The sequence below is a fragment of the Octopus bimaculoides genome, chromosome 11 (genome assembly GCF_046866305.1).
Source record: "Octopus bimaculoides isolate indiv1 chromosome 11, ASM4686630v1, whole genome shotgun sequence".
Taxonomy (NCBI): domain Eukaryota; kingdom Metazoa; phylum Mollusca; class Cephalopoda; order Octopoda; family Octopodidae; genus Octopus; species Octopus bimaculoides.
In genome coordinates, this window is record NC_142938.1 from 2,285,606 (window position 1) to 2,308,227 (window position 22,622).

The 22,622-nt window shown below is 38.0% G+C and overlaps 1 protein-coding gene across 2 annotated transcripts; it reads right to left on the minus strand.

Annotated features, from left to right (window-relative positions):
• On the minus strand, nucleotides 1-16,410 carry LOC106883654 (arpin). Of its 2 annotated transcripts, XM_014934751.3 has the most exons (6): nucleotides 15,503-16,410; nucleotides 6,803-6,878; nucleotides 4,909-5,041; nucleotides 3,705-3,926; nucleotides 2,135-2,307; nucleotides 1-1,066 (listed from the first exon to the last, which is right to left on the minus strand). In XM_014934751.3, exons 1-6 carry the CDS (start codon nucleotides 15,592-15,594, stop codon nucleotides 1,058-1,060), a joined length of 705 nt encoding a protein of 234 aa, XP_014790237.1. In that variant the 5' UTR covers nucleotides 15,595-16,410; the 3' UTR covers nucleotides 1-1,057. The 2 variants fall into 2 exon arrangements, with proteins under 2 accessions (XP_014790237.1, XP_089215343.1); XM_089359217.1 differs by lacking the exon at nucleotides 3,705-3,926 and having other exon boundaries at nucleotides 15,503-16,295.
• Nucleotides 16,411-22,622: the final 6,212 nt, after the last annotated feature.

Sequence of the window (22,622 nt, forward strand, 5' to 3'; positions counted from 1 at the left end):
CATTTTCATTCTCTTTCTTCTTGATAATTTGCTTCATCGCAATGAAAACCGGTTAGAAAAAATCTTTATTAAATTATGCTTCCAGTTCAACATTCTGGCTTTTTTTCATTTTCCTATTATTTCTCCACGTGCGGTTAACACAACCCCACTATTTACTGACTTATATATATATATATATATATATATATATATATATATATATATATATATGTACACATATACATATTAATAAATCTGCAAAGATATCACAAAAAAATGGGGAAAAAAAGAATATTACTCTACCTCTGGTATTTGAGTACTATTTTTTCCACCTTGTTTCACATATACTCTGCTATATATTTACATATACTTATATGATAGGGTTGAAATGCAAGTTGTGTACTCTTGAAGCACATCTGCTTATTCCAGTATTCCAAATACATTTGTAGATGTCGTATTATGTGAGATATGCATAAGAGTTGAACGATATTGGAGCTATTATTTGCAGAGTAAGTATATATCAAAACAGGAGATTGGAAACATCTTTTGGTATTATTTATTCACCATTACACATGTTTCATTTGCTAATAGGAGTTACAAACTTGCATATATAGGAGAAACAGACTGTATCACCCATTAGAGTTTCTTCATTCAGAGAAGAAAAAAAAAATTATGAAAAAGTTTAAATTTGGATGAAGCGTTTATCTTACATGTACAATTTTATAATTCCTATTAGTGAATGAAACATGTGTAATGGTCACTAAGTAATACCAAAAACTTTTTCCAGTCTCTTGTTTTGACATGCATACGTACATACATTCATGTAATGTGCAAAAATAAAAAAAAAAATATGGAGATAAAATTTAAAAAATACAAAATACATTGTAGGCTGATGAATATTATCATGGATGATTAGGGGACATAAAAAAAGGGGGCTTTAAGCTAAATATTCAGGAGTAGGGCTTCTGTTGTAGTTCTATAGAAAAATGATGAATTTGAACTGTTGAAGTGTTGTATCTCTCTGTTTTTCTTTTTCTTTCTTCCTGCACATTTGTCCACCTTTGTCTGTGTGTCTGTCTTAGTCATCCTGAAAATAAAGATGTAAAGAAAAGGCTATTTACTAAACAGCTGAAATATCCCAGAATACAATGGCAAGTGTTATTGTGTGACCTTATGATAAAAAAGCATTTCAGCCTTGATTGTCCTGTCTTCTATTTATAAGGGACTACATTATCCAAAGAGTCAGTTTTAGGGTTGTAGGATGAGTGTAACTTTAAGGTAGTAGATCTCTGATGGACTTGGTTCTATAGAAGTCACAGGAATGACAACTAAGGAGTGAGAAGAAACCAAAAATAATAAAGCAAGCATTTGTTTATGACTGTCTTCATCATTTTCAGAAGTGATGGAGGTTGAAAACACCTGGTTCTGGTGTTGACAGAGATCAGAGAAGTTATCCTTCAAGAAAGAGGAGGGGGAGGGGGAGTAGTATGTCAGGGCCTAGAAGTCATAGGGCTGGTTACCTGGTTTCCATGGTATTATAAAGTGACAGAGAACACAACAGGAAGCCTGTCCCTTTCAAGGTAACATGTTTTCAGCAGAATGGACTGGAGCAATACGAGATGAATTATTTTTTTCCCTTAAGAACAGAATGCACTGTTGTGGTTGTTGCCAGCTCCCTCTGGCCCCTGTGCCAGTGGCACATAAAAGACACCCACTACACTCTCGGAGTGGTTGGCATTAGGAAGGGCATCTAGCCATAGAAAACCATGCCAAATGAGACGGGAGCCTGGTGCAGCCTCCTAGCTTCCCAGACTCAAGTCGAACCGTCCAACCCATGCCAGCATGGAAAACGGACATTAAACGATGATGATGATGATGGCTGTTGCTATGGTAACAGAGCTAAAGTATGCAGAGTGAAGCCACTTGGCACACATTGACCTTTGAACTCTGTCTTGCATGCATAATAAGGTATATATGTTTTTGCTCTCTTGCTCAACAGAAACAAAAGGAGATTCAATGCTGAATTGCTGTGTGTTGTAGTTTTCTTTTTACAGCATCAGTTCTGATGACATTTTGATCCACAACACACAGCAACAGGAGTCAGAAAAATGCTTTTAAAACGCAAACAGGACACAGTTGCTGCTCATTGACTTACCCATTCATCGTCACCTGCACATTCACCCTGGGCAGCAGCTGCAGCTGCACTGGGTGCGTCAGTCAGTTTCAGGTTCATGATTTTCTGTGTCCAGCTTGATCCAATGTCCTCACCACCACTATAGTTACTTACTGTCACTGGTTCTCCATTTGCGTCCAGCTTGACAATGCTCTCTGTAAGCAACAAGAGAAGACTTTTGTTAGAGAGAGACAAAGAAAAGCACCAATGATTGATGACTTGTTATGTGACACAGGGAGGGGAAGGAGGAGACAATTGTTAATATAATGCAAAAGCAGGGAGGAGAGAGGTGGAAGAAAGGGGCTGGGGAAGCCAGTGATATCATCATCATCATCATTATCATTGTTTTAATGTTAACATTTCCATACTTGCATGGGTTAGATGGAATTTTGTTGAGGTGGATTTTCTATGGCTGGAGGCCTTCCCTGCCACCAACTCTCCAAGTGGAGTAATAATTTCTCATGACCAGACATGTTTTCACAGAAGATTGCATGAATGGTGAAACTTGTTTCCAATTATCACACAAAGTTAAGACAAAAAGTTGCTAATGCTCTCTCTCACACACATACACACACGTGTTTGTGAGTGTATATTGTGTATGTATATTTGTGTGTGTGTGTGTATATACAAGTACATGATGGACTTCTTTCAGTTTCCAGCTATCTAATTCACCCACACAAGTCTTTAGTTGACCTGGGGCTATAATAAAAACCCGATGCCCAAGGTATGACTGAATCCCAGAACCATGTGGTTGGGAAGCAAACTTCTTACCACACAGCCACTTTCTCTAGATTTATTGTAATATCTCTGTGTGACTATTTACTGGTTGCATACCAAGGACCTTTTTGCATATTCCATCTTCAAATTATGAATACTATGATTATTACATAAGTCCAAGCTTCCTGAAACAGATGTTGAGTTAAGAAATTAAGTAATATTTTCATAGTACTCTGTATTTTTTATGTTCTATCTAAATATATTTGTATGTATGTGTCTATGTGTGTGTGTGTGTGTGTGTATATATATATATATATATATACACACAGCTATACTCCTTCGTAGTGAGACATGGGCTCTGAGTGCAGAAGACATGCATAGTCTGGAGAAAAATGAAGGCAGTATGCTCTGTTGGATGTACAACATCAGTGCGCATGTATGACAAAGTGTAAATGTATTGAGAGAAAAGTTGGGCATAAGAGAAATCAAATGTAGGATGCAAGAGAGAAGACTACATTGGTTTGGACATGTGATGTGTATGAATGAGGACAGCTGCATAAAGAAGTGCTGATCACTGAAAGTGAATGGTACCCACAGAAGAGGGAGACACAGGAAGGGGCTGGGGGAGAAAGAGGAGTGGTAGTAATTGTTTGAAGTAAATATTAGTGTTGTTAATGGAATTCTTAATTGGCGTCATCTCAAACATTATTCTGTTAATGGTCTTACCAACGGATGGAAAATCAATCAATGTCTTAATCGACGATGATAGCAAGGAAAGGAAAATGCAATGACACTGCTTAACCAGTAGGAGGAGTGCTTAATGCTAAAGTCTTACCAATGAAGGGAGAGTCTCCACATGTCCTTAACCGGATGTGGTCACTTTCTACAAGTTCCATCTTCATTGTATGATTTTCTTCAATCCAGAACGAAATCAGTTCCTCTTGGCGTTCGACTTCAGGCTGACTTATAATTGTCAGGGCATTCAATTCCTCTTTGCAGATCAAAGATACCAGGTCTTCTAATTTCAAAGCATCAGATTCACCGACTGCTGCCACCTCTGGTAGAAGAAGATACTGAAAGATGGTATTTTGCCATGGAAGAGAGAATACAGTATTAACAACCATATCTTAGCATTACCTGAGCAGTAAATCTGTTGGTGTTGAGGGGAGGAGAGGCGCTCTATGTGGTGTGGCAGACATAAAAAATGTGGACTGCACCCATTTTTGTTATTTATTTTTTTTTTTTTTTACAGAATCTCCCATTTTCAAGTATGAAGATTCTGATATACTGCAAGGAAAAAAAAAAAAGGCATTTTAAAATTTTAATTTCCCCTCCCATCCCCAAATTCTTCAATTTTCACTTTTCTCCATTTTTTTTTTTTACAATCATAATCTCCGTATTTTTCTATGTATTACGAAAAAAAAAAAAAAAAAAAAATTCTGAAAAAGTGAAAATTGAAGAATTTAGGGTTGGGGGAGATTAAAATTTTAAAATCCTGTTTTTTTTTTGCAGAATCAGAATCTCAATACTCAAAAATGGTGGATTCTGTAAAAAAAAAAAAAGAATAAATAAAATAACGAAATGGGATGTGGCCCACATTCTTTACGTCCGCCATGTGGTGTCTTGATCTGCTAGAAACAAAAGCTGAATTTCCCAGCCTTGGGTCAACCAAAGCTTTGTGATTGGATTTGGGAGATGGAAACTGAAAGAAGCCCATCATGTGTGTGTGTGTGTTTTTTTGGTTGTCACCACAGCTTGACAACCAGTGTTGCTGTGTTTACCTCCCTGTGACTTAGTGATTCAGCAAACGAGACTGATAAAATAAGTATCAGGCTTAAAAAAAGAATAAATGCTGGGGTCAATTCATTTGACTAAAACTTTTTCAAGGTGGTGCCCCAGCATGGCCAGGAACAAGTTTTACTAAATCCCTACAAATTCTTGATTATTTTCAAAATTGAATGTAGAATGGAGATTGTGTATTTCGTAAGAAAATATGGTCAGAAAAGGGTTAATGATGGAGGAAGATTTGAAACACTTACTGTATGAAGAATTTAGAAAACCAGTTGAGACTTTCTTAGTTTCACTGAAATTTGGTTCAATTTCTTTGTTTGTGGCATCAAACTTTCTCTTGTGAGCTCTCTGGCAGGCAATGTGCAAGACCACATAACGGAACTGTGGAAGAGAGAGAGAGAGAGAGAGAGAGAGAGAGAATTAAACCAGAATATTAATCATGGCAATGTTGCGTAGCTAAAGGTGGGTGAAGATTAGGACAGTGGAAGGTGAGAATGGGATAGCAGTAATTATAGCTACCTGTTGTATATGAGTAAAAAACAGAAAGGTGAGGGGGTCAAACACAACAACAGTCTGTACATACACAATTGGAACTATAACAATAATGAATAGATGATAAGACAGGAACCACTAATAGTAATGAAACTGAAAAAAACAGAACATGGATATAATATACGGTGGTGGGGGGGGGGGCTGACAAATTCCTGGCTTTGGGTAAAAGAAAATAGAGGAGGATCGAGTAATTATGATTTTATTCAACACATTGCAAGACAGTGTGTGAGAAAATTGTGATGTCATAGGAGAGAAATGTGTCTGTAAGGAAGAGGGTGCACCTGCATTTAACCCTTTCGTTACCAACCCGGCTGAAACCAGCTCTGGTACTGTGTACAAATGTCTTATTTTCATAAGGTTTGAATTAAAATCTTCCACCAAACCTTAGTCACAATTTATGTTCCTAAAATTAACTGAATGATAACTAAGTTCATCATCATCATCATTATCATCATCATCATTTAACGTCCGTTTTCCATGCGGGCATGAGTTGGATGATTTGACTGGGGACTGGTGAACCAGATGGCTACACCAGGCTCCAAACTGATCTGGCAGAGTTTTTACAGCTGGATGCCCTTCCTAACGCCAACCACTCTGAGAGTGTAGTGGGTGCTTTTTTTCAATTCCTGGCCATAATAAAATTATAAAAATTCATTGCTGTTTGGACAAGAATTTCCTCAGTTTAATTTCTTATATGCATTAGGATTCACATATTCAATAAGACCGAAACTAAATATATCTGCTTACAAGCGTGGGCATTATTAATTAAATATAGACAGGTAGGTACACTCAGCCACATAGACACACATACATAGAAAAGTAAACCTGAAAAATCCCAAGTGTGAAAAGCACTGAATATTCAAAAGCTGAGCACAAGAGCTTTGTGGATTTCATTTGAAAGACAAGGCCACAACTGACAGACATTGATAATGTCAACAGCTGTAGAAAACATTGACATTATGGCAAAGGTCAGTCACACAGCATCATAATGGTAATTAGAGTGTGGGTGTGAGTGGGAGTGGTATTGCTTTCTGAAACAGTGTTGGTGGTAGTGGTTGTGTAGGTGTTAGTCAGGTTGGTTGAGTGGGTCTTAAGATTTTGATATAAAGGGAGTTTTTCACAGAAATAGTGGTGATATTAGTCTTCATTAGAGTAAAATATTGGTGTTGTGGTTTAGCTGAAGATCAGCCCTGATTCAGCAGACTCCATAATCTAAGTGATTCCAGTCAAGGGTCTTTCCATTTTTTCCTGCCTCACCAAAATATTACCATGCCCCACGTTGGGAATCACGAGTCTTGATAGTTTAATTGGTAGGCATTTTGATAAAGAGGCAGGGAAAATGACTTGACGGAACAGAGACAGATAGAGATGGAGAGATAGAGAGAGAGAGTGAGACAGAGATAGAGAGAGAGAGAGAGAGAGTTAGACAGAGATAGAGAGAGAGAGAGAGTGAAACAGAGATAGAGAGAGAGTGAGAGACCTAGACAAAGGTAGAAAGAGAGATAGATAGAAACTGAAAGAGGGTATAATGTTGTGAGGTCACTATGTAAGGGAAACTCAGCAGAAAATCCATAGAGTTTGGCAACTCACCTTATTTTTGTCTACATCTGTGATTGCCAGCCGAGATCGACCTTGGATGGTGCCTTCTACAATAACACCACAGCCACTGTAAAGAAAAGAAAGTTTATGTTTATTGTAAAGAATGGGGGATTGTAAAGATAGATAAAGACACACAAGTCTCTGTTTGTACAGTTAATTAATTAATGAATGAATGAATTAATTAATACGGCACTAAACAGTATTTGTTGCATAATCTGAGATTATCCTTTAGCTTGAACTTGTTTTAGTAATTAGATTGTGGCCATACTGGGGCACTGCCATGAAGAACTTTTAGTTGAACAATTGGACCTTCCTACCACACAGCCATACCTGTGCCTGTATCGCAAAGTATTAGGGTTTATGGAGGGCCAAAGTTGGGAAAGTAATTCTGAGGGGACAGAGATAAATGATTACATCAACTTATTCTATCGGTCTCTTTTTGCCGAACTGTCAAGTTACAGGGACATAAACACCCCAACACCGGTTGTCAAGCAGTAGAGGGTAACAAACACACATACACACACACACACATACACATATATACAAACTTCTTTCAGTTTCCATCTATCAAATCCACTCACAAGGCCTTGGTCTACATGTGGCTATTCTGTGTCATTCAGTGGGACTGAACCTGAAACCATGTGGTTGGGAAGCCAGCTTCCTACCACACAGCCATGACTGTGCCTATATGTATGGCAAAGTATTTCTAATCAGTTTTTCTCATATAGGCACAAGCAATTCTGAGGGGACAGGGACAAATGGTTACATCAACTCTAGTTCTCAACCACTACTTATTTTAACAATCCCGAAAAGATGAAAGACAAATTTCACTTTGGTAGCATTTGAGGTGATGGCTCTGGCTGGATTGTTAGCCTGATGGACAAAATGCTTGGCAGCATTTTGTCCATCTTGGCATTCTGAGTTCAAATTTCACTGAAGTCGACTTTGCTCTTCATCCTTTGGGGTTGATAAAATAAGTACCAGTTAGATATTGAGGCCAAATTGGAATTGAGTGCCTCCTTGGCACAGCCAGAATAATCAGGAAAGTATTAGATAGTTGAAGAGAACAGAAAGTATGGTACCATAAGCTGCAGACAGTAAGCCCGCTATGCATGAAAGATTCCAGGAGTTCCAACAACACCTGAGAGTGTTAAACTCTTTCGATACTCAAATTAGGAACACCTTCATTTGTTGAGTATATAAACAGTTTGACTGATTGTTTCTCTGGAGATTGTCAGAATGATGTAGACGCCTCTGATGAGAACCCAATAAGGTTTGAAAATCATTTAAGGTTGTCCATCACCTTTTCAGTCTGCGGAGAAATGGCTAAAATTTGCCCTGTTTATAATTATATCATGTGTTATATATATATATATATATATATATATATATATGTACACTCTCTGAGTGGTTGGCGTTAGGAAGGGCATCCAGCTGTAGAAACTCTGCCAAATTTAGATTGGAGCCTGGTGTTGCCATCTGGTTTCACCAGTCCTCAGTCAAATCGTCCAACCCATGCTAGCATGGAAAGCGGACGTTAAACGATGATGATGATGATGATATGTATAATTTAATTAGAGGATATGTTAATCTCGTGAAGGAATGGTGACATCCAAGGTAATACTGGTTCAATACCTAGTCTTGTTGGAGAATGAAATTCCCTAAAAACAATAGGTATATATTAAGCATATAGTTTATATCCAGTTAAAAGAAGAAAACAAAATGGATAGAAGGAAGTTAATTCACATTATTTACATTTGACAGATATTTGTCCTCAACTTGTTTTTTTTTTGTTAGCAACAAACAAGATGAGGACAAATATCTGTCAAATGCATTTGTATTATATATATATGTATAAATTTTTTTCTCTCTCCATTTTTTTCCCCACTGAATCCTTGTCAAAGAAGTAGGCTTGAGACATCAAAGACTTTTCCATTCTTCCCGAGCATCAAACTAATACATCTGCTTGTTGTTCCCTTGCCTGCTTTCATCTTTTGTTTTCTGTAAATTTGAACTACATATGTGTGTGTGTGTGTGTTCGTGCGTGTGTGCGTTGAATTCTAGAAGGAAAGTTCTGGTATGTTGTTGATGGTGATATTTCTTGTGTGAGAGTGCTTCCTAATGTCATATGATCTGTTTTGCACAAGGATGTCTTTTGTACATTAAAATCATCTTCCCTAATGTTATATAACACACGTATACAGAATCATACAAGTACTCTACTATGAGTGTATAGCTTGTTACAGGAGATTCCAGCATACAATATACATACACACACACACATATATATATATATATATGTATATATATATACATACATACATACACACAGTATATATATATATACATACACACACACATTCATAAATGTGTGTGTATATATATAAGCAATGATGATGATGATGATGATGATATATATATATATATATATATATACATATATATGAATGTAAATTTATTATAAGAACATAAAAACAAACATTATTGTATACACACACACACACAATGTATGGATAAATAATTCTTTACGTTTTATGTGTGTTAGCTATCAACTTTAATCTGGTTATCTCCCTTCTATAAATGTATGTCTATTTTTCACGTACGCACACACACGCGCCCCCCCCCACTATTGTGCATACCTATACCCCCTCCCCCATCGCTACCAAGGAAAAATACTCTTTCATTATAGGATGGGTTACGACACAATTAAGCTGCTTGTTTTCCACTTTAAATACTTACAAAACCACAACACAAATATTTCGAGGATTTTTCTCCTATGATACTGCAATATTTCCTTCGTTTTGAAACAACTACTTAAATAAATAAACTCGCCATCATCATCATCATCATCATCATCATCATCGTCGTCGTCGTCATCTCACGTCTGCTTTTCCTGATGGCATGGGTTGGACGGCTTGACAATTTTTTATTCTGTTACATCGTTGTTGAAAGACACCCGAATCTGCTTTAGTTAAATAGCTCCAGTGATTGACATTCTTATGCAATTAACAGAAAATGCATAATGAGCAATAATTAACAAAATTGCACTTTATTGCCAGTAGTAAGCTATTGTGTGACTGAGTGGTTAAGAAAGCCAATTTGCAACCATGTAGTTGTGGGTTCAAGCTCACTGCATGGCACCCTGGGTAAGTGTCTTTTATGAACGAATTTCGTAGATAGAAACTGTATGGAAGCCCATTGTATACGCATATATATATATATATATATATTTATATATAGACACACACACACACACATCTGTCTATCCATAGGTGCAGGAGTGGCTGTGTGGTAAGAAGCTTGCTTCCCAATCACATGGTCCTGGGTTCAGTCTCACTGCATGGGACCTTGGACAAATGACTGCTGTTGTGTGGGGCTGACCAAAGCCTTGTGAGTAGATTTGGTAGATGGAAACTGAATGAAGCCCATTGTGTGTGTGTGTGTATGTGTGTATGTTTTCTCTCCTCTCTATTAGGAGGCACAAACACTTTCACACACATGATGGGAACTTCTGCCTATCAAATTCAATCACAAGGCTTCAATATGTTTGTGTGCTTGTGTTTGTCCTCCACCATCATTTGATAACCGATGTTGGTGTGTTTACATCCCTGTAACTTGGATGCTCGGCAAAATAGTCTGATAGAATAAGTCCAAGCCTTAAAAGTGGGGGGAAAGTACTAGGGTTGACTGAAAAAGTGATGAACAACCTTAAACGATTTTTGAACCTTATTGGGTTCTCATCAGAGGCATCTACATCATTCTGACAGTCTCTAGAGAAACAAGCAGTCAAACTGTTTATATACTCAACAAATGAAGGAGTTTCTAATTTGAATACCGAAAAACATGGTGGAATTTGAACTCCAGTAGTCTTTAACTTAGTGAAATGGTAAGAATGATGTAAATGAGTTAACCATTTAGCATTTAAACTGGCCATATCCACCTCTAACATACTGTCTGCTTTATGATCAAACCAGTGAGATCTGTTCTTTTATATCTACCCTACAATGTCATACTGAAAATAAATCTTTTAAATCGGATAGTTGTGAGAAAAAATAAGATTAATTGAAAACAATGTGAATAAATAAACGCCATATTCCACAGAGTGACCTGAATGTTAAAGGGTCAAGGCCTTTGAGACTGGTTGTTTGAACAACCAGCTGTCATTTGCAACCAGGTATGGTTTGGTTGCATGTTACCTTGCTTTTGTTAATTGTCGTCATGGATGACTTCATAGATGCATGTAGACACTGACATCGTCTCAAACCACTCACCCTTGATTCAAAAGAACATCCAGGATGTAACAGATGAATGGAGAGAGGGTTGGCACCCATTACAGCTGAGTGGGCTCATGCAATGTGGAATAGTGTACCTGGTTCAAAAACACAATGTACATCTCAGTACAGAAATTGAAACTATGGTCTAATGGTCATAGGCCAAACGCCCCTAACCACTGTCATTTCAGCTCGTTATGTAGACAGTACATTCAATAATTACTTTAGTTTTATGAAATTAAATATTCCATTTTTTTTTATGATGTTTCATGAATGTTTTTCTTAAAACTGGTGAAATTCTTAAGCATTTAACTGAAATTGATTTTATTTGCATGAGGAGTTGACTGATCAATATTACAGAATTGAGGGCAAACTGTTTGGCGTTTGGAAAGGTTATCCGATTGTCTGGTGTACAATGAAGTAGAATCAACTGTGTGTATGTATCTGTGTGTGCGCATGTGTGTGCATATGTATGTTCATACATACACACACACACACACAGACACATATATACATTTATTTATATACATAGATATAAACATACGTATATATTATCATCGTTTAACGTCCACTTAAACGGACATGTACTGGGCAGTTTGACATGGAGCTGGCTAGCAGGAAGCTGTCCAGACTCCAGCTCTCTGTTGTGGCATTGTTTCTATGGTTGGATGCCCTTCCTAATGCCAACCACTTATCAGAGTGTGCTGGGTGCTTTTTGCATGGCACTGTCACAGGTGCATTTACATAGTTCTTCCTAGGTCTACCCACCCCATCCACAAATACCCTCCACAGTTAGAACTCAGCACTTCTTTACACAGCTGTCCTCATCCATACACATCACATGACCAAACCAGCACAGTCGTCTCTCTCTTGCACACAACATCTGATGCCTCTTGTACCCAGTTTTCCTCTTAAATCATTTACACTGTGCCATGCCTGCACACTGACATTACCCATCCAGCAGAGCATGCTAGCTTCATGTCTTTCAAGCCTTCACAACTCCTCTGTAGTCAAAGACCATGTTTCATAGGCCATGTGACATAGCTGTACATACAAAGGCATCATACAATCTGATGATATACTTATGGTTTATCTAAGCAGTAGGGTACAGTATTAAGCTCATCCACCTTCAGATCTCACCCTTTGCTATCCAGAAGTAGTATTATACGTACTTCCAGGTTTGCATTTGGACCTCTCTTGTGTGTGAATAGAGAAGTGAAAAAAATTGGAGTCAACCCAGAAGGTGTACAGTTGGACATTTATTTTTTAATCACTACAATTGTTTCCACGCAACGTAGTTCTCCAGGTATGCAGGTACTTGATTATGCAACCATTTCCCTGCATTATGAGATCTAGTTGTGTTTCCTCAGGTGATACATAAATATTGTCTCCATAAGTTCAAATTCCTGGCTTCAAGAACATCCTTTCTGTCTGCCGTGGCCTGAATTTAGTAGAAGTCACAGAATTTATCAAGGTGTGTTGTTGTTGCTGAAGGACCATTGGCAAACTCAGCAACTTCTCCTAAATTCAGGCCATGACAGACAGAAAGGATGTTCTTGAAGCCAGGAATTTGAACTTATGGAGACAATATTTATGTATCACCTGAGGAAACACAACTAGATCTCATAATGCAGGGAAATGGTTGCATAATCAAGTACCTGCATACCCGGAGAACTACGTTGCGTGGAAACAATTGTAGTGATTAAAAAATAAATGTCCAACTGTACACCTTCTGGGTTGACTCCAAATCTTTTCAATTTTATATATATATATATATATATATATATATACACACACACACATTCACATTATATATATATGCAAGCGTCTAGAGCCACCATGTTAGCTTTGGTGAGGTTCAACAGCTAGACACCCTTAATAATGCCAATACCTTTACAGTGTGTACCGGTTGATTTTTACATACAACATAAGGTAGGGATAGTGGATATAGTGGGGCCAGGTACACAAGTGCCCACTTTGCTGGAGGGAATTCTTGATTATTGACCAGGGAAAACCGTCTTTCCTTCTGTGTGCAATTGCTGACCTCTTTTCAATCCCAAATAGCCTTACAATGTAGGGCAAAGAGGAAAACCCATCCTGCAAGTAGTGCAGAGCAATTTGTTAGTACTCTGACCTGCATTTTAACCAGGAGCAATTAAGACACCGAGAGAAGGTCACTAGAAAGTGAAGACATGACAAGGACATCACAGATGCTTCCGAATGGATAGACCTGCAGAAGGTTAAGACCAACAAACAACGGTCAGCACTGGTCAAGGATATCAGATTGTTAAAGAAGGTGACAAGGCTCCCAAGATGAAGGCAGCAGTAGGAGACCTGTTTTCTATTTTACCTCAGGCTGTGAGATGCAAATGGACTTGAATGGCAAACTTGTCTTCCTTGAGGAGGCAGCGATAATATCACTGATGTGTTCCTACAACCTAGGAGTGCAAAAATACCTGTTGTGGTTGAATTTACAGTGCCCAGGGAGGACAGGCTTAATATTTCTCACCAGCTGAAGAAAGCTACATATCAGGACTTGACCAATGAGGTTCTTGTCAAGGGATCGTATAGAGCTTTATTCCCCACTGAAGCAACTTTCCAGCTACATTGGTGTGCTATTTCTTGCACAAGATTGGCCTGGAACCCAGACAACTGAAGAAAACCAACAAGGAGATGGACAAAGCAGCTGAAACTAGTTCTAAGATGGCTGTAGTTGATAACAGACTGCAAGATGGATCAAAGATGTATTCAGTTCTTGCTGCTCCACTCAGGTGTAGAGGAAAAGAGATGAAGTGCTTGTGACCCCGAGATAGCCACAGATTATACAGATAGGTCTCTGCTATTGAAATAGATTCAGAAGAGCTTCCATACAAGGAAAAACATCATCACTATATGTATGTATGTATGTATGTGTGTGTGTGTACATTTATATATGTTTACGTAAAATTAGTGTACATTTAAACACATAAGAGGTGTCTTGACAGGACACCTAGCATACTAGAAGGACCAGTCAAAATCCAAACCACAGTTAGGGGTAATTTTGAAGGGACACCTAACCATGGTTTGGATTTTGACTGGTCCTTCTGGTATGCTAGGCGTCCTGTCAGGGGCACCTCTTATGTGTTTAAACGTACACTAATTTTATATGAATAATATATAGTCTATTGACTATTTTCTGCATGCCAGGCAACTGGCAGAAAAAAATTCTATAATTTTTTCCTACCCTGTATATCTTTCCTTATATATTTATGTATAATAAAAGGACATGAATGTGCTTTAAAATTTAAACCCCATCTGCGTTCTTTTGAATCCCTACCCTGCATCTAAAACCAGCCCTGAGTTGGTTCTGTGGTTTAAATTGGATTTGGTATTTACATATCTACAACACGTGATGCTTTCATGGGGGTCTTACCTCATTGTGTACCCTATGTTATTGGACCTAGCCATTTCTAGCGTCCTACGTGTTGTGCCTAGATTCTAATGAATCCTATAACTAACTAATATGTGTGTGTGTCTAAATATATTTGTGTGTATGTGTGCGTGCGTGTGTGCATATATAGAAATACGAACACCATATATGTCATATATATTATATATGCACGCATATCATTATGCTGAACCGGTGTAGAAATCGCTATGCGGTCGCTCGATTTGTTAGAAATAGCAGCTTAATTTTTTTCGAATCATATCATCTTAAAAAAAAGAAAATCACTTTTGATGTTGTAGTTCCTGGTATACAGTAACTAGAATATCCAGTAACTGGCACGATTTTATTCATAAATCTTCTCGGTCAGAGCTGGCCTGTGGTTAAACAATCACCACATACCCTTATGAACTGCATTGTTTTGTAAGCACATTTTCTCCACCCACATGAAAAAATATCTACCCAGCCTCCCCAAACAACATCGCTTCCTGTTCATACTTGTTTCTTATTCTAACATGCGTCTACGACAAACCCCTCCACAACTCACGGGCGTATATAAGGAAGAAAAGGGATATATATATATATATATATATATATATATATATATATATATATATATATATATATAAATGCGAACATTCTATGTATACACGATCGCAACACACGAGTGTGATAGTAAATAAATAGAAATGGTTGAAATGAATACACACATATCTGTATATAATTATATATGTGGTAGCATTTGTGTGACATAGAGAAATGGGTGTGTAACATATCTCTCTCTCTCTCTCTCTCTCTCTCTCTCTCTATATATATATATATATATATATATATATATATTAAATGCATAGATGTGTGTGTGTGTATGCATGTAAATATATAATGTAATAGAGACAGAGAGAAACAAGGAAGAGAATAATTGACGTGGTGATGGGGACTGCAGGGTAGTTAAGGGTGGAGTGAAAGGTAGCTTGAATATAGAATACATGGGGTTACCTTTTGTATGGGGTCGGATTCCATAATTTGCCCCAGCTGTAGGTTTTGACAGCCAGATTCTGTAGAGGTTGGTTGTCGTACAGACGGCTCATGATGGTCTGGACATACAGAGGAAGGGAGGAGAATGAGAGACGGAGTGAAAGAAGAGAATAAAAGATGAATAAGAGTGAGTGAGTGAGTGAGTGAGAGAGAGAGAGAGAGGGGGGGAAAGAAAGTGGGGAAAATAAGTAGAGGAGAGAGTAAGACAGAAGTATGAAAGGAATAGAGAAAGAAGCGAGTAAGAAATAGAGAGGGTGAGGATAAGAACGTAAATGCGAGGGAGAGGATAATGTTAGAGATTGAGAGAGTGGGAATGAAAATAGTTGATTGCGGGGAAGAGATGTGGGGGAAATGAGTGGAAGATGATATGTGAAAGATAAAGAAAGGATGTGAAAAATAAGTAACTGAAAGAGATATAAAAATAGACGGCGTGTGAGGGGGAGATGGAAGACTGAAGGAGGGGCTTGCTTACGAAAGGTTAGTGGCGAAGAAGTAAAATTACAAAACACTGGAGATATGGACGGTGAAGAGAGAAGGGAAGAAGCGCATGAAATATAGAGAGTAAGAAAATGCAGGGAAGAATAACGAGAGAGAGAGAGAGAGAGAGAGAGAGAGAGAAAAGAGAAAGAAACGAAAGAAAACAGAAGTAGGAGGTGAAGTAGAAAGAAGGTAACAGTAAACAAGAGCGATGAGGAGAGAAAACAAACAAATATGAAGAAGAGACGAAAGGCGCAGTGAGAGAGAGAGAGAGAGAAGGGGAAAATGTACGTAAAGAGGAGAATTAATTGGTAAAAGAAGGGTTAAGCAAAGGGTAGAGAAGAGAGAGAGAGAGAGAGGCTGTGTGGAGTGAATGTCAGTCGAAGGCAATTAAAACATGAAGGGAAGTAACTCTGACCGACAGTGAAGGGCAATGGGTGGAGTATGAGAAATATGGGTGGTAGGAGGATTGGTGTTGGAATAATTAAGAATTGTTGCACAAAAGTGTTTGTCTCTTGTCAAACTAATATTGTCGTTGCAAATCTATATTTATTGTGTAACGTGCTGTCCCACGATCTGACGAGTCCTTGCAACCCCATTTACTTTAAAAGATGGCAAATAATTTCATTGAGCGATGGCTTGCTTATCACATCAACTAATGCTGTTATAGGTGTTGTCTGTGACGAGAAATGTTATTAGTAAAGAGGCTGCTTAAAATAGTAGTATGTAGCTGTAGCAGTAATTGTTCTAATAGTCCTAGTCATGTGGGTGTAATTTGTCTAAACGGTGGGTAATTAACTAAAAGTAATAATAATAATTATTATTATTATTAATAATAATAATAATACAGGTCAGAAACTAACTGTATGCCGTATATTGCTGCTTTATGTGGTCAAGTTGACGGATGACTGATAGTGGCTTCCTTTATAAGCGCTGTGTGTATTTGCCATGGAATTTTTGTACAAGAACACAAAAGTGGTTTTCCGTACAATTTGCCACTCCTGTGTGAAGACCGGAAAAGAACCGGAACAATTACTACGAGGTGTTTTGTCTAAACTCTAAAAATATCGTCAATGCACCACTGTGGACGTGATTTCGATTTCCAGGCTGGTGATGCGTAGTTATTCAGTGGGTAAAACACTTTATTTCAAGTTGCTTCAGTCCACTCAGCTGCAACGAACTGGAACCCTGTTCAGGGGGAATATTGTGACCTTGCTCAATTATACGCTATATGGACGGGGTAACGGCCGACGGGTCTTAGCACCGGAGACATCGATGTCCAGGGTTGATGTTGATGATGTTGAAGATAATGAAGGATGAGACACAAAACTGACGTAACCGGAATTGGAACCTAAAAAAACCCGGAACACCTACCGTATGGCGTTTCGTTCGATATTATAACCATATTTTACCACCTCTTTCTCCGTATCTCATATCTCATATCTCCATCCAAATAAGAATAATTTTCTTATCCAACCGTTGCTGCATTGGTAGAATCGTTAGCGCTTTATGATATTTCGTTATAGTCATTGCCATTCTAAGTTCAAATTCCACCCAGATTTCAACTTGGCCTTTAATGCTTGCACAGCCAATAATATTAAGTGCTAGGTATGGGTGAAAGTCGCGAATTGGTAGAGCCGGTAGAGCATCAAACAAGATACCTTGCGTTATTCGCTCCTGTTGTTTACATTGTAAATGCAAATCCCACCGGAAGCAACTTTGCCTTTCATCCTACCGATGTCGATAAAATAAAGAACCAGTTCTGGCCGGAGAGCTGGCGGAATTGATAGAGCGATGGACATAAGTACTCGGCGTTATTTGTTCATGCTCTTGACGCTATAAGTGTCCATGTAGGTGATACGAACTTGAGTATATCTAACTGACAAAATAATGTCTTCTTTGAAGGCAACGGGAACCCATCTTTGAATTCTTCTTCCACAGAAATCTCTGATTAAGACATAATAATAGCCAAAGAAATCAATTGGAATTGCTTGTTGACTCGGTGGTACAAAGGAGGTAGGATGGTTGCATTAAGAAGTTACCTTCGCAAACATTTTGTTCTTTTTGCTTTTCGAGTTTCACTCTTATTGCACGAAACCTTGGACAAGTTTCTTCAAGTATCTGAAGATGACCAACGTCTTGGGAATGAAATTTGACGGAAACTATGCAAATGCCAGTTTGTGTGTGTGTGTGTATGTCTGCGCGCGCGCACACACACACACACGGCCACTTTCCAAGAGATGTGAGCACCAAGACAGATACAGAAGACGGGTGGCTATGGATGAGGAGGAGTGACCTGATGATAGAGACATAAGCACTTCTATGCGCAGCTGAAGAACAAGCGTTAAGGACTAACTATGTAAAATGCAGAATCGATAATACTACTGACAGCGACAAGTGCAGAATGTGTGTTGAGAGGGATGAAATGGTAATGCACATAGTTAGCAAATGTCCGAAATTGGCAACGCGAATACAAAAGGCGACATGATAATGGAGCAAGAATGAGCCATTGGAAGCTCTGTGGAAATCACGGCCTACAAAGAGAAAATACATGGTATGAGAAAATCCCAGGAGTCACTGAGAATGAAGATTGCAAATTCCTGTGAGATGCAGTGATTCAGTACGATCACCTGATCAGACATCGGAAACCGAACATTGTTGTAGTGAATAAAAAGGAAAGAGCATACATGACAATTGACGTAGTTTGTCCCGGTGACAACAGGATCAAAGAGAAAGAAGAAAAACTGAATAACTATGACGATTTGAAGTGGGAAATACGAAGGTTGTGGTCAATGAGGAGAGTAGACGTGATACCAATAGTAATTGGTGCACTTTGAAGTATTAGCACTTGACTAACAACATGGCCGAAAAAGATCGGTGCAAGTGTGAACACCTACAAAAATCAGCAATGCTTGGAACTGCAAGAATTCTTCGCAGAGTTCTTGAAGCATGATCAGTAGACAAGCATGACCAGTAGACAAGCATGACCAGTAGACAAGTGTCACCATAGTCTGCTGGCTGTGGACAGCTGACTCTTTCCATCATACCCAGACAAATAAGCTGACAGTTTTCATATAATAATAATAATAATAATAATAATAATAATAATAATAATAATAATAATAATAGTAATAATAATAATAATAATAATAATAATAATAATAATAATAATAATAATAATAATAATAATAATAATAATAAAAATGGACCATTAAAACAACGAACTTAGCACCTGAGCAACTCTGGGCCCCTATAACAACTGAAGAGGTCACCCAGACACTGCAAAGACTAAGCAACTGGAAAGCACCTGGACACGACAAGATCCCCAATTTCTGGTTAAAACACCTGCCAGCAATGCATAAAAAGCTGGCAGAAAACTTTAACAACATAATAGCAGATCCAGAAACAATGCCTGAATGGCTCACAAAAGGGAAAACCATCTTAATCCCCAAATCCACGGAAACGGAGAAACCACAAAACTATAGACCTATAACCTGTCTCCCTACGATCTACAAAGCCTTTACTGCAATAATATCGCAGAGAGTGAGTAAACACCTGGAAAATAACAACCTGTTTCCAGAAGAGCAGAAGGGATGCTGCAAGGGCTCATACGGCTGTAAAGATCAATTATTGATCAATAAAGCCATAACTGAAGACAGCCGCAGAAAGAAGAAAGGCCTCAGTATGGCCTGGGTGGACTACCAAAAGGCTTTCGACAGTGTTCCCCACACGTGGATTCTGGAAACACTAGCCATAAACAAGGTGGCACCAATTATCATAAAATACATAGAACACTCAATGAACAAATGGCAGACAGTGCTACAGCTCCAAACAAAAGAGGGACTTGTGAAAACGAAAGCCATCCCCATTAGAAGAGGAATATTCCAGGGAGACACGCTCTCTCCACTCCTGTTCTGCCTGGCACTCACACCTCTAACAGAATTGCTAAATAGAACTGGATGCGGTTACAAATGCTATGGAAAAACAGTCAGCCACCTTCTATATATGGATGACCTAAAATTATATGCAAAAAACGACAAAGAGCTAGAAACACTACTACAGACAGTACACGGCTTTACCAAGGAAATAGAAATGAAATTCGGATTAGAAAAATGTGCCAAAGCAACCCTGAAAAGAGGAAAATTAGTTAAAAGTAGCAATATAACACTAGATAAAGCCAATGAAATAAGAGAACTAGACGAAAGCCAACCATATAAGTATTTAGGAGTCAATGAACTAGATAGGATACAACATACACAAATGAAAGAAAAAATAAAGAAAGCGTACTATAGACGAGTTAGATCAATACTAAAAACAGAGCTCAATGCTAAAAACAAGATAATGGGTATCAACACTTTAGCTGTCCCAGTTATAAGCTACAGCTACAACATCCTTAACTGGACACTAAACGAACTATGTAAAATAGACAGGAAAACAAGAAAAATAATGACAGGATATAGGATGCACCACCCAAAATCTGACATAGAAAGGCTATATATACAACGCACAGAAGGTGGCAGGGGTCTTATACAGCTAGAAAACTATTATAAAATAACCACCATAGGACTGCAAAAATACCTACTCCAGAAGCAAGGGAAACTAATACAAATAGCCACAAAACACGAGCAAAACAAAAAACTGTTTTCAGTATTTAAGGAAGCTGACAAATACAAACAAGAAATCAATCTACCTAACAAATACGAAGAAGAAGAAGAAACAACAAAAGCTATAAAACAAATGAAATCCAAACTAAAACTAGAACAGCAACGGACCATGATAAAACGATGGCAAGAAAAGCCCCTACATGGTAAATACTGGGCTAAACTAAATGCGAAAGAAATAGACAGAGAAAAATCCCAGCAATGGCTGAGAAGCTCAGGACTCAAAGCAGAGACTGAAGGATTTTTAATTGCTGCACAAGACCAAAGCCTCCCCACCAGAAATTACCAAAAACACATAATGAAAAGAAATATAACAAGTAACTGTAGAATATGTGGAGATCGACAAGAAACAATAAATCATATTATCTCTGGCTGCCCAGTCCTGGCTAAGAAGGAATATATTCACAGACACGACAGAGCTGGGACCTATATACACTGGAAGCTATGCCAACATTATGGAATAGCAACAGAAAAAAGATGGTATAAACGCACGCCAGAAAAGGTCACAGAAAACGAGAAAGCAACCATACTCTGGGATATGCCAATACACACAGATAGAGAAATTAAGGCAAATAGACCAGATATAGTTGTCAAAGATCATGAAGGAAAAAAATGCCTTCTAATTGATGTTTCAATACCAGCAGATGACAACGTTTCTCTAAAAGAAATGGAAAAACTTTCAAAATACAAAGACCTGGAAATAGAGATAACTCGAATGTGGAATCTAAAAACAGAAACAATTCCTATCATAGTAGGTGCCTTAGGTATAATAAAAAAATATTCAGACAAATACATAACAAAAACACCAGGACTTACAAATATATATAACATACAGAAAATTGCACTACTGGGTACTGCACACATTCTACGCAAAACACTTTCAATACAGTAAACATAAGAGCACCACAGCAAACCACAGCACATACCCAAGGCGCACAGAGCTGCGCTCGGTAGTGAAGTGAAAGCACGTTATAAAAATAAAACTACTGAATAATAATAATAATAGTAATTTTCTATATTTCTATCGCTTGTGTATTATTACAGTATTCTCCTGTAGCCGTACCTTTATTCTGTTGTAGATTGCCTTTTGTTCATCTGTCATGTCAGTATTAGTTTTATCGTCTGCTTTTAGATCATCTATATCTCTCTCATCAAGTAAGCTACCACTGCTCCTTTCCTGTGCTATGAGATTACACTTATTAGTAAGAACTGTATTTTCATTCTTATCTATGCTGCTATTGTTAGCTTCGAGCTCTACTTCTGTGAACCAACAATTTTTTCTTATTGCTCTAGCTTGATCATATAGTCTCTGTTCCGTGAGTTGAAACAATTCCTTTTCTCTCCAATGATCATACATACGTTGACGGTAACCCCTAATTTGAGCACCATTTATATCTACAGGGCTGCTCAGGTAGTAACACTCCATGACCACAGCAATAATTTGTTTGCTCCATCTACTCCGTGTGTGGTGGTCCCTTTATGGACATCGACAGGCTGGAGCCAGACCAGGACCTCTGATCCTACCGGGTGCAACACTGTCACCATCATTGGCTTCAGTTTCATTCCCACCGTTATTCACAATATTTTGTTTTTTCATTGTCACTCATTTGAGGTAGCGATTAACAGGTTGCGCAATTACCAGTGTTTTTATTGTGACACCATCACATGATTATTATTATTATTATTATTATTATTATTATTATTATTATTATTATTATTATTATTATTATTATTATTATCATCATCATCATGAAAATAGGCTCTTTCTCTATTGGCAAAAACTCTTGAGTTAAAACTGAATGACATACATACATACATAGACATACCACACATCCCATGAATACCAGACATACACACCAATATCACTTTACAATCCTGTGTTCCGGGTTCGCTACCACTGCGTGGAACTTTGGGTACACGTCTTTCCACTATAACCTCGGATT